The following is a 12,061-nucleotide window of genomic DNA, read 5'->3' on the forward strand; positions in this document are numbered from 1 at the left end:
AAACCTGCTTACTGCAATCACAATTTATGACAATGTGACCTTTTGGAAGTTATTGTCTAATAGACAAAGAGGGGTTTAAGAGCACCATGAGTAACCATATTCAACCTGAGAGCTGGGTGAGTCATTTTTCCAAACTCTACGCCCTACCTTGTAATTTCTCAACTCATGAATCTTCTTCCCCGCTGTTGGTTAGAATGAGCTATTCGCTGGATAAGCCGGGACTAGATTGCTCTATTCACGAAGACCCAATTATCTTCACTATGGAGGAAACTGTAGCAGCAATTAACTCCTTAAAATCTGCCAAAGCGCCAGGGCCGGGTAAGATTCCGGGGGATTTATATAAATCTGGACCAACAGTATGGTCCTGGTACATACATTTTATTTAGAATAAAATCGCAGCAGCGGGCCCAATTCTGAGTACTTGGAAAAGGGGCTGAAATAATTCTGATTCACAAAAAGGGCATTGTGAGCTCCCCAGCTAATTATAGACCTCTTAGCCTTATTGAGAATCTCCAGAAATGTTTTGCTAAACAGCTTTTGGGAAGGCTATTCAGCTGGGTTCAAGATCATCAGGTGCTATCCCCACTACAGGCGGGTTTTCGCCCAAAAACCAGTACGGTAGGCCAGGTCTTTAGGCTGATGCTGTTATACTGGAAATACATAGTCCTTGCGAGGCAAAATTTATATGTCGTTTTTGTGGACCTTCGATCTGCTTTTGATATGGTCCCTAGAGAAAAATTATGGGAAGTGTTACCTAGAATGGGTACTCCTAACAACATAATTCATTTATTACAACGGTTACATGAGAATACATATGCTCAGGTGAGATGGGGCAATCGGGGAGAATTATCGGAACATATTCCCATTCAGAGGGGGGTTTGCCAAGGATGTGTTCTGGCCCCAACACTATTTACCTTATTTATAAATGAGGTGGTACAAGTGTTGTCTACTTGTCAGAACAATGCCCTGTACGCACAGAAAATTCCTATTTTACTTTTTGCAGATGATTCTCTACTTATCTGTAAGACCCCAGTGGGTCTTCAGACTCTTGTTGATAGGTTCAAATTATATTGTGCAGACTTTGGCCTGGAATTGAACGTTAGCAAAACTAAATTAATGGTGTTTAGCCCAGGACCAATTAGGAGACGCACTATTATTCTAGATGGGACCCCTTTAAGCAAGGTAAGTTCAATAGACTACCTGGGAGTGAGGATCTCAAATAATCTACAATGGGAGGATCAGATCAGTAAAAGTGCGGTACTTCTCCAGAATAGGGTGGGCGCTATTCTGCGTTTTTACAAAAGCTCTTTAACAAAAGAAGTATATCCGCTATTAAGATTTATTTGGGCAAGGAGCAGGGCGCGGCCGCCTACGGTGCCGAGGTGTGGGTGTTTTATAACAGCAATAGATTGTCTGTGGGCAAAAATTATTTTGCCATGGCTTTACTTGTGTGCCCTCGTAGCACACCCCTGATCCTGGCTTATCTGGATCTCCAGTTTAATCGCATTGCTGATCTGATAGCCCTGAGACCCCTACTCTTTTGGGTAAGGATCTGGACCACCCCTGAGCTCACTGTATATAGGGACTCTATTCTTGACTTTTTAAGAAGATCAAATGTAGTATCTATCCCATGGTTGAGGCATGTGTCCAAATGGTGTCGTATTCTGGGGATTGAAAGCTACTGGGAGAATCCACAGAACTTAGGGAGAAACCATAAATTGACTCTGAAAGCTGCTTATTGGTCTTATGTAAAAAAAAAACAATCTCCTCCTTTGTACGTCACATGGTCAGCTGACTAATCAATTTCTTGTTTTTAAGTTGTACCCCCAATTCGAACCTCATCTAGATCTCATACCTGGCACATTGTGGAAGAGTCTGTATGCTCGTTTTCGATTTGGGTGTTTACTGCTGTTGTCCCTAACAGGCAGTTGGGGATCGTCTTTAACATTTGACCTGTGTCTTGCCTGTTGTAACAGTATTGAATCTGTTGAACATTTTATGTTCTTTTGCCCGGCATATTTCATTCCCCGGCGCAAGTGGATTTGTTCAATATGCCGGAATTTGGGCATAAGACAATGTTGCACTGCCTTAAGGATTCTGAAAAGTGACACTTCAAACATTTTAATTTCTGCGGTTAGCAAGTTCCTTGTGGCTGCCTGGTATATACGTATTTGTTTTCTTTTGAATACAAATCTTTGTAAATAAGTATGTTGTGTATATGAAGTGGGAGGGTTCACATTTAATTGCAATTGCTGGATGACCTTTTAAATTTCCCCTATGTTCTTAACTATTTATGTTTTTTTAATTGTTTTTATGGCTGTGTTGATGGTTATGTTGACATAATAAAGCTTGTGTTTAATAATAAAACATAGACGCCTATGACGAACAGGGGTGCTCCGGTCCTAGTCTGCTTACAGGTACCTGTGTCCTCTGGGAGCAGACCAGCGGTGTTTTGTAGAGCAGTGGGGGGGACACACACAAGCCCAAACACACCATCAGCGGCACAGGGGCGGCCGGGTGCAGTGGACAAAGTAGGCATCGGGTTTGCTATTGAAAGCAATGGAGGGTCCTGTGGGTCGCTTAGGCGATGCAGGCAGGGCACAGGGGGGCTTCTCGGGCCGGCCACCAACTGGGCTAGGATGAGGGCCGTCTGCTGGTCACTCCTGCACTGGTAGGTGGTTCCTCTCGGTCCTGGGGGCTGCGGGTGCAGTGCTTGGTCCAGGTGTCGGGTTCCTTTGTTACCAGGCAGTCGCGGTCACGGAGAGCCTCTGGATCCTCTTGCAGGCATCGCTGTAGGGGTGCAGGGGTCTCGACTCAGGGTGTCCACATCGTTGGAGTCGCCTGGGAGTCCTCTCTGCAGTGTTGGTTCTCCTGAACTCGAGCTGGGGGTGTCGGGTGCAGAGTGTGAAGTCTCACGCTTCTGGCGTGAAGGGAGATTATCTTTAAAAGTTGCTTCTTTGTTGCAAAGTTGTCGCAGGTTCTGAACAGTGCCGCTGTTCTCGGGAAGTTCTTGGTCCTTTGGGTGCAGGGCAGTCCTCTGAGTCCTCAGAGGTCGCTGGTCCCACTGGATGCAGGTTCTTTGAGCCTGGTGGCAGGCCGGTAGGGCTGGGGCCAAGTCAGTTGTTGTCTCCATTGTCTCTGCGGGGCTTTCAGGTTAGCATTCCTTCTTGTTGTAGGTTGCAGGAATCTGGTTTCCTGGGTTCAGGGTCGCCCCTAAATACTCAGTTTAGGGGTGTGTTTAGGTCTGGGGGGCAGTAGCCAATGGCTACTATCCTTGAGCGTGACTACACCCTCCTTGTGCCGCCTCCCTAAGGGGATGGGGGCACATCCCTATTCCTATTGGGGTAATCCTCCAAAACCAAGATAGAGGATTTCTAAAGGCAGGGGGTCACCTCAGTTCAGGGAACCTTAGGGGCTCTCCTGACTGGTGGGTGACTCCTCCTTGTTTTTCTCATTATCTCCACTGGACTTGCCGCCAAAAGTGGGGGCTCTGTCCAGGAGGCAGGCATCTCCGCTAGCTGGAGTGCCCTGGGGCATCGTAACATGAAGCTTGAGCTTTTGAGGCTCACTACTAGGTGTTACAGTTCCTGCAGGGGGGAGGTGTTAAGCACCTCCACCCAGTGCAGGCTTTGTTTCTGGCCTCTGAGAGCACAAAGACCCTCGCCCCAGGGGGTCAGAAACTCGTCTCAGTGGCAGGCTGGCACAGACCAGTCAGTCCTGCACTGAAGGATTGGGTAAAATACAGGGGGCATCTTCTAAGATGCCCGTTGTGTGCATTTTGTAATAAATCCAACAATGGCATCAGTGTGGGTTTATTATTCTGAGAAGTTTGGTACCAAACTTCCCAGTATTCAGTGTAGCCATTATGGAGACGTGGAGTTCGTTTTTGACAAACTCCCAGACCATTTACTTAATATGGCCATCCTGTACTTACAATGTCTAAGAATAGACTTAGACACTGTCGGGCATTTTGCTCATGCAACTATGCTGTCACCTGTGATATAGTGCACCCTGCCTTAGGGCTGTAAGGCCTGCTAGAGGGGTGACTTACCTATGCCACAGGCAGTATTTTGTGTGCCTGGCATCCTGAGGGGGATGCCATGTCGACTTTGCCTTTTTCTCCTCACCAGCACACACAATCTGCAATGGCAGTGTGCATGTGTGAGGTGAGGGGTCCCTTAGGGTGTAACAACACATGCTGCAGCATTTAGAGACATACCCTGGTCACAGGGCCCTTGGTACCTGGTACCTTTTACAAGGGACTTATTTGTGTGCCAGGGGTGGGCCAATCGTGGAAACAATGGTACATTTTTAGTGAAAGAACGCTGATGCTGGGGCCTGGTTAGCAGGATCCCAGCACACTTCTCAGTCAAGTCAGCATCAATATCAGGCCAAAAGTGGGGGGTAACTGCAACAGGGAGCCATTGCCCTACATCAGTTATTGTAAACAAAGCTTTTTGTTCAAAATTTTAAAAATTAAGTGTACCCTTTTGAAACTTACAGTTTGAGTACACTATTTTTTGACACAACTTTTGCATCTTTTTCTTTTTTTTTTTTTCTTTTTTTTACTGCCAATCACTTTCAAGTTGATCAGGTTTTTACTCAGACATCTCACTTACCAGAATTCCCAGACTTCTATGATTAAAAATGCACATCTTTACAGTGGAGGTCATCTATTAACACATGGGGATAATATGAGGCCATTTAAAGTCAGTCCAAACCTCACCCAGGTGAATTTTCTTTTGGGACATACAGAGGATAGAACATCCATTCTTGGAGATTGCTAGGAACGTCTACTTTTCAGCATGCGCTGTGTTCGCTCTTGGATTGTATTTTAGATTTTGGCTGTGGATAGCTTGTTGTTTTTTTTTTGTTTTTTTTTTAACCTGTAGTTAGTTTTTGCTTCCTAAACACATCCTAACTGCTTATGCCTTTTCGTATGTTTTGTTTATTTAGTTGGCATATTTGACATTTTCTTAAGTCTGCTATACTGAATGCCCCTGGCACAGGCTGTTAGAAAACAAAGGATCCCAAATATTAACCTAAAGCTTAAGCTTTTGGTACTTTTATTTGGAGCAAACCCTATGGCATGAGTTTAGGAATAGCTAGGCCTGGATGCCGCTAGTGAAAAGTTGTACCGTTCTTGCATTTAAACAGCCAGATTTAACACTATAGATCAGCTGTCACTGTGCCTTCTTGAAGTTGGGCCCAGCTGTATAGTGCTTAAATCTAAATGCAAGTTATGTCCACATTTTAATTTAAAAAGGATAAAAGGTGCTATAAGCTATGGCACAATGAGGTTGCAGCTAGGGTGCGCACTTTTCACTTTATACCATGTTCAGAGAGCGGTCTTGACTAACTTCATTTAGGAAATGCTTAGACGTGATTCTTATGCCTCATGATTGATAAACCCTAATAAATATCCCCATTAATCCATTGGGTGTTTATTTTGCATGCTGCAGTGGTGACATTTATGAGGTTGTCTTTTCTCCAAATCTTGTCCTAGACTCGTCCTGCGCAGCCTGTCACCAGCTCAGCATCAGAGATCGCAGTGAATCAGTGGAAGGAATCAAACCCTGTGCTTGTCGGGATCGGGGAAGAGGTGAGGAAAGAATGCAAGAAATGTATTTTTGATTTTCCTGCATTACGCAGGCGTCTTTTTACTTTTTGCTTATTTATGCTTCATAGATCACCCTGGGTACTTGCTGCTCCGGTAACCTCCTTGAAGAAGGGTTTATTGAAAGAGTCTCAATCTATAGTTGAATGTTCATGGTTCCTCACTCCCACTATCTCTCACATTAATTGGATCTTTCAATGCATTATGTATGTTTAGCGGAATTTTGGTCCAGATGGCATTATCCTCTGGTGAGTCATGTTTCCTGTAGAACAGGACAAAGGCTCTTAATGTTTCTGAGAACACCTGCACCGTGATGTTTTATCTAGGGTGAACTCTGAGTTTGAATGTTTACGAGGCAGGATCTTTCCACAATATTTCATAAAGTCCCTCTAAGCTTCAAATCAATGCAAGGCTGTAAAGTGTGCCAGGAAGTAAGATCCCCTATGCTCTTTGAAGAATGCACGTTTCAGCCCACACATTGCCACCTGGACAGGCGGGAAATTTAGCATTCACGGAAGTGCCCCCACCCCCCAGGGTCTCTTGTCTGCAGATCCACACTCTCCTCTCACCTCTGAGGGGAAAGAAACCCTTGACAAGTCTGTGGCAGGTAGGGTAGCAAATCCCATTCACTCGAAGTTGAATGAGAGAATGCCCCATCAGAAAGGTTGTGAGAGATGAAAGTTTGACTGACTTGTTTCTGGGATACATCTCCTCCCCTCACCAGTGGCCCACAGTGAACACCACATCTTCCTTCCCTGTTTTGAGCTCTTCGAACTGAGATTTGCAAAACAAAATTAGGCTATATTACCAGGCATGGAGCATACTAAATCAAACGTAGAAGCAACAGCCCTGGCAGCCTTTGGCAAGAAAGGGTTAAACAAGCTGTAGTCCCAAGTGGATAAACAACTTGCATCCGCTGAGCACCTGTGCTTGCGAAAGCTAGTGGCCAATGCTAGCCATTCACCTCTCTCACACAGCACTGGCACACGTTTTTAACAAAACCACACCCAGTCACACGCTGAGTACCTTCCAGTCATTCAGACATCAGCATCACACAGACCTCCTGCAAATCCACACACAACAGCTGATGACATCACACACTGCCTCATTACATAACCCCGGTATACAGTTTGTACAGTTTGCATCCTGAAGCCACCATGTGGTAATCTGGAGCCCCATTCAGCACTTGTAGGGATGCCTTGCAGCATGGGATGCTGCCGTTCAGCCGGACAGACTGCTGCCCTCTGCCGAATAATGTAAGAAAAAAATCACAATGCATACCTTTAGCACACTGTCCCTAAACATCAAAAACTCTTATTCTGGCCGGATGACTGGCTCCATTCTCTTCCAGATCTATGACTCGTAATGGGTTCCGAGTCATTCTTTGCGTCAGAACCCAGGTATGATAGTTTGCGCATTCCTTCCCCCACAGATCACCCACTTTCAGAAGGAGATGGAGGAGCTGAAAGGGAGGACGGCCAAAGCCTGCTTCCAGGTGGGCACTGAGGAGGAGAAGAAACTGCTGCGGACAGAGGCTGACCACCTGCACACCTTTCTCCTGGAGATTAAGGAGACAACTGAGGTGAGAGAACAGGAGCCTTGAGGATCTGACCTGCCTTAGCAAGGTTACTGATGTGCTGAAGTGCAATAAACAGTAAACTGAGGGTACTCCCTCCTGCAGAGGGACAGGGCTGTGTAACCCCATACTTGTGCTTTACAGGGCTCTCCATACTCCACCTGAAGCAAAGATTTAGCATTTGCTCCACTGTGAAGCCCCCATTGTGATTTCTCCGTTATCTCTGCTGGAAGTTACACCTGTTTCTCCCTGTTAACTGAGAACACAAGTTGAACTCCTTCAGAATGGTGGAATAATCTGCCAGAGTTGGAATTACTGGGTCTTTTGCAGAGCTTTTCCTAGTAGTCTGGGGGTGAGGGAGTCAACAGCGAACACTTGATATTGCCTGGAATGGCCTCCACAAGGATACTAATCTGAGTATTTTATAATGGGGCCAGAGTGGACTTTACCCCAGACCTTATGCTTGGTGAGGGATTAATCACAATTTCTACATCTTTCTCCAGTCAGGATATGTGCTTAATGCTCAGTGATTTTTTGGGCGTTCCATGCAGCACAGCACAACCTACTATGCACTGCACGCTCACTGGCATTTACCACTTGTCTGACCCTTACTGGATAGTGTAAAAGGCTCATCACGCATTTATTAAAAATTCAGGAAAGCACTTACTGTGTGCTCGCTGCATAGCTGGCCATGGACTCCGTGCTCGCTGCATAGCTGGCCATGGACTCCGTGCTCGCTGCATAGCTGGCCATGGACTCCGTGCTCGCTGCATAGCTGGCCATGGACTCCGTGCTCGCTGCATAGCTGGCCATGGACTCCGTGCTCGCTGCATAGCTGGCCATGGACTCCGTGCTCGCTGCATAGCTGGCCATGGACTCCGTGCTCACTGCATAGCTGGCCATGGACTCCGTGCTCACTGCATAGCTGGCCATGGAGTCCGTGCTCACTGCATAGCTGGCCATGGAGTGCTCGCTCACTGACTAGCTGGCCATGGAGTGCTCGCTCACTGACTAGCCGGCCATGGAGTCCGTGCTCACTGACTAGCCGGCCATGGACTCAGTGCTCGCTGCATAGCTGGCCACGGAGTCCGTGCTCACTGACTAGCCGGCCACGGAGTCCGTGCTCACTGACTAGCCGGCCACGGACTCCGTGCTCACTGACTAGCCGGCCACGGACTCCGTGCTCACTGACTAGCCGGCCACGGACTCCGTGCTCACTGACTAGCCGGCCACGGACTCCGTGCTCACTGACTAGCCGGCCACGGACTCCGTGCTCACTGACTAGCCGGCCACGGACTCCGTGCTCACTGACTAGCCGGCCACGGACTCCGTACTCACTGACTAGCCGGCCACGGACTCCGTGCTCACTGACTAGCCGGCCACGGACTCCGTGCTCACTGACTAGCCGGCCACGGACTCCGTGCTCACTGACTAGCCGGCCACGGACTCCGTGCTCACTGACTAGCCGGCCACGGACTCCGTGCTCACTGACTAGCTGGCCACGGACTGCGGGCTTCCTGAATATCTGGCCACGGACTCCGTGCTCGCTGCATAGCTGGCCATGGACTCCGTGCTCGCTGCATAGCTGGCCATGGACTCCGTGCTCGCTGCATAGCTGGCCATGGACTCCGTGCTCGCTGCATAGCTGGCCATGGACTCCGTGCTCGCTGCATAGCTGGCCATGGACTCCGTGCTCGCTGCATAGCTGGCCACGGACTCCGTGCTCACTGACTAGCCGGCCACGGACTCCGTGCTCACTGACTAGCTGGCCACGGACTGCGGGCTTCCTGAATATCTGGCCATGGAGTCAGTGCTCACTGAATAGCTGGCCATGGACTTCATGTTCACGCCACAGTTGGCCACGGACTTCATGTTCACGCCACAGTTGGCCACGGACTCCATGTTCACGCCACAGTTGGCCACGGACTCCATGTTCACGCCACAGTTGGCCACGGACTCCATGTTCACGCCACAGTTGGCCACGGACTCCATGTTCACGCCACAGTTGGCCACGGACTCCATGTTCACGCCACAGTTGGCCACGGACTCCATGTTCACGCCACAGTTGGCCACGGACTCCATGTTCACGCCACAGTTGGCCACGGACTCCATGTTCACGCCACAGTTGGCCACGGACTCCATGTTCACGCCACAGTTGGCCACGGACTCCATGTTCACGCCACAGTTGGCCACGGACTCCATGTTCACGCCACAGTTGGCCACGGACTCCATGTTCACGCCACAGTTGGCCACGGACTCTATGATAATGGAATAGTTTCCAGTGATCCTTGCTTATAGCGTACTTTGCCAGACACTGTGTTCTGTGTTTAGTTAACATACACTGCACGTTTATTCCGTGGGTAAACATGAAAATTGTGTTCCCTGGATAGCTTACTAGCTGCTCCACCCCTGCTGGATCGTTTGCAGACACTTCTCTCTAGGTGGAAAGCTTACCACAATCCACAGTGTCTCAGTAATTTACCATATGTTCCATGATTGGTGAATAATTTACCATGCGTTTTACACCCACTGGATAGTTTACTGCACACTTCAGGTCTGGTAACTTGTTACCAAGAACTTTAAGCCTAGTAGATCATTTAGAGTGCATTCCACAATTGTTGGATTGTTCACCTTGTGGTTGGTGCCCATTGGATAGCGTAGCACACAGGTGGTAGTTTATTTATCATGTGTTCCTTTGCTGGTCGTTAGTTATCATGCATAGTGTGCTGTTGGTCTACTGTGTCCTGTCAGCATGTTTGTCGACAATCATATTACAACCTTGTTTTAAAAAACAATTCAACAAAGTCTATGCTTGAAAAATTCTGTGACCTAACACCACTTTATTGCATTGTCTCCCTTCAAGACACTAGCTCACTTGTCACTGCATGAACATCCCTTATATCAGACTGTATGTGATAAACTGCACATGCAGCTGATCTGCACCCTCACATACTAACCAGCACGCCGCATAAGCTAAGTTGTGAGTGTAGGAAGCTGGCCTGGTGGGTGGTGGGTACCCAAGGTACTTACACCAAGTCCAGGTATCCCCTCTTGGTGAAGTGTAGGCACTTCAGTGCACTTTACAACTTAGTGAAGTGTAGGCAGTGTCTAGAAGCCAGGCTCTCTAGAGGTAGCTGTGGGTGAGCAGCCAAGGCTTATCTAGGAGACATGCAAAGCTCACGCAATACCATTGTAGTCACAAAGCACTTACACACATGAAAGAAAACACTCAGTTGTACAAAAATAAAGGTACTTTATGTTCGATGGCATCTGTCGCTGTAGATACACATGTTCTGCATAGCTCGCCATCTGGTGTTGGGTCGGAGTGTTACAAGTTGTTTTTCTTCGAAGAAGTCTTTCGAGTCACGGGACCGAGTGACTCCTCCTTCTGTCTCCATTGCGCATGGGCGTCGACTCCATCTTCGATTGTTTTCTTTCCGCCATCGGGTTTGGACGTGTTCCTGTCGCTCCGAGTTTCGGAACGGAAAGTTAGTAGATTTCGGAAGATTTTCGTCGGTATTGTTGCGTTCGGGATCGGCGTAGTTAGATTCAACACCGCATCGAAGATCGACGCGCTCCGGTGCCCTTCGGGGTACTTTTCGATCCCCCGTCGGGGCCTGGTCGGCCCGACCGCGTGTCCAACACCGCCGATGGAACGGACCCCGTTCCGTTTTTGTCCCAAATGCCACAACAAATACCCGTATACAGACCAACATTTGGTCTGTAACCTGTGCCTGTCACCTGAGCACAGTGAGGAGACTTGCGAAGCCTGTCGCGCGTTCCGGTCCCGAAAGACACTCCGTGACCGTCGAGCCAGGAGACTTCAGATGGCGTCCACGCCGACAGCGCACCGAGAGTTCGAGGAACAAGAGGAAGAAGAAACCTTTTCGATCCACGAATCGGACTCCGAGGAATTCGACGATCAAAGAACCGTGAGTAAGACGTCGAAAACAACACAGAAGAAAAGTGACAAGGCCCAGGGGACGCCACTGCCACCAGGCCATGGCTCCACCCATAAGTTCGGTGACCGACCATCGGCACCGAAAAAGGCCCAAACAGTGCCGAGATCGTCCGACTCCGGTCGAGACACCGGCACGCAGCCTTCTCGGGATCGAGAAAGTGCTGGAGAGAAGCAACGACACTGAGATAGCGGTGTAGAAACGGCTCGACGCCGAGACAGCGGCACCGACGAAGATCGACGCCGAGAGGTTTCGACTCTAAAAAAGAAAAAAGCCACCTCGGAGCCGGAAAAAGATACAGGCAGGGTTTCGGTGCCGAAACAACCCGTAACCGACCCAGGTCCAGGCTCTTATACAGAGGAGCAATCACTGTCCTCTCAGATGCGAAAGCATAGGTTTGAGGAAGAGCTGCAATCCACCGAAGTGGACCATACGCAAAAACTTATTTTCATACAGCAGGGAACAGGAAAAATAAGTACCCTTCCCCCTATTAGGAGAAAAAGGAGACTGGAGTTTCAAACAGACCAGGCGCCACAAACAAAGATGGTGAAAAAGGTGACTCCGCCACCCTCTCCTCCACCTGTAATTAACGTCTCACCGACGCAAACTCCGTCACATTCCCCGGCTCACACCACCATGAGCCAAGGTGACCAGGATCAAGACGCTTGGGACTTATATGACGCCCCAGTGTCGGACAACAGTCCGGAGGCATATCCAACAAAGCCCTCACCACCAGAAGACAGCACAGCATATTCTCAAGTGGTGGCTAGAGCAGCACAATTTCCCAACGTAAACCTCCACTCAGAACAAGTCGAGGATGACTTTTTATTCAACACCCTCTCCTCCACCCACAGCTCCTACCAAAGCCTGCCTATGCTGCCAGGTATGCTTCGGCACGCAAAGGAAATC

At 48.6% G+C, this 12,061-nt stretch overlaps 1 protein-coding gene across 2 annotated transcripts in view; it reads left to right on the forward strand.

The window, feature by feature from the left end:
• Positions 1–12,061, forward strand: part of NUP214 (nucleoporin 214) — a 387,516-nt gene that overhangs the window by 81,823 nt on the left and 293,632 nt on the right. For both annotated transcript variants that reach the window (XM_069237075.1, XM_069237076.1), the window contains exons 15-16: positions 5,507–5,602; positions 7,050–7,199. In XM_069237075.1, coding sequence (XP_069093176.1) covers positions 5,507–5,602; positions 7,050–7,199 — 246 coding nt within the window. The remainder of the gene's footprint in view (positions 1–5,506; positions 5,603–7,049; positions 7,200–12,061) is intronic.

The sequence above is a fragment of the Pleurodeles waltl genome, chromosome 6 (assembly GCF_031143425.1).
Source record: "Pleurodeles waltl isolate 20211129_DDA chromosome 6, aPleWal1.hap1.20221129, whole genome shotgun sequence".
Classification (NCBI taxonomy): domain Eukaryota; kingdom Metazoa; phylum Chordata; class Amphibia; order Caudata; family Salamandridae; genus Pleurodeles; species Pleurodeles waltl.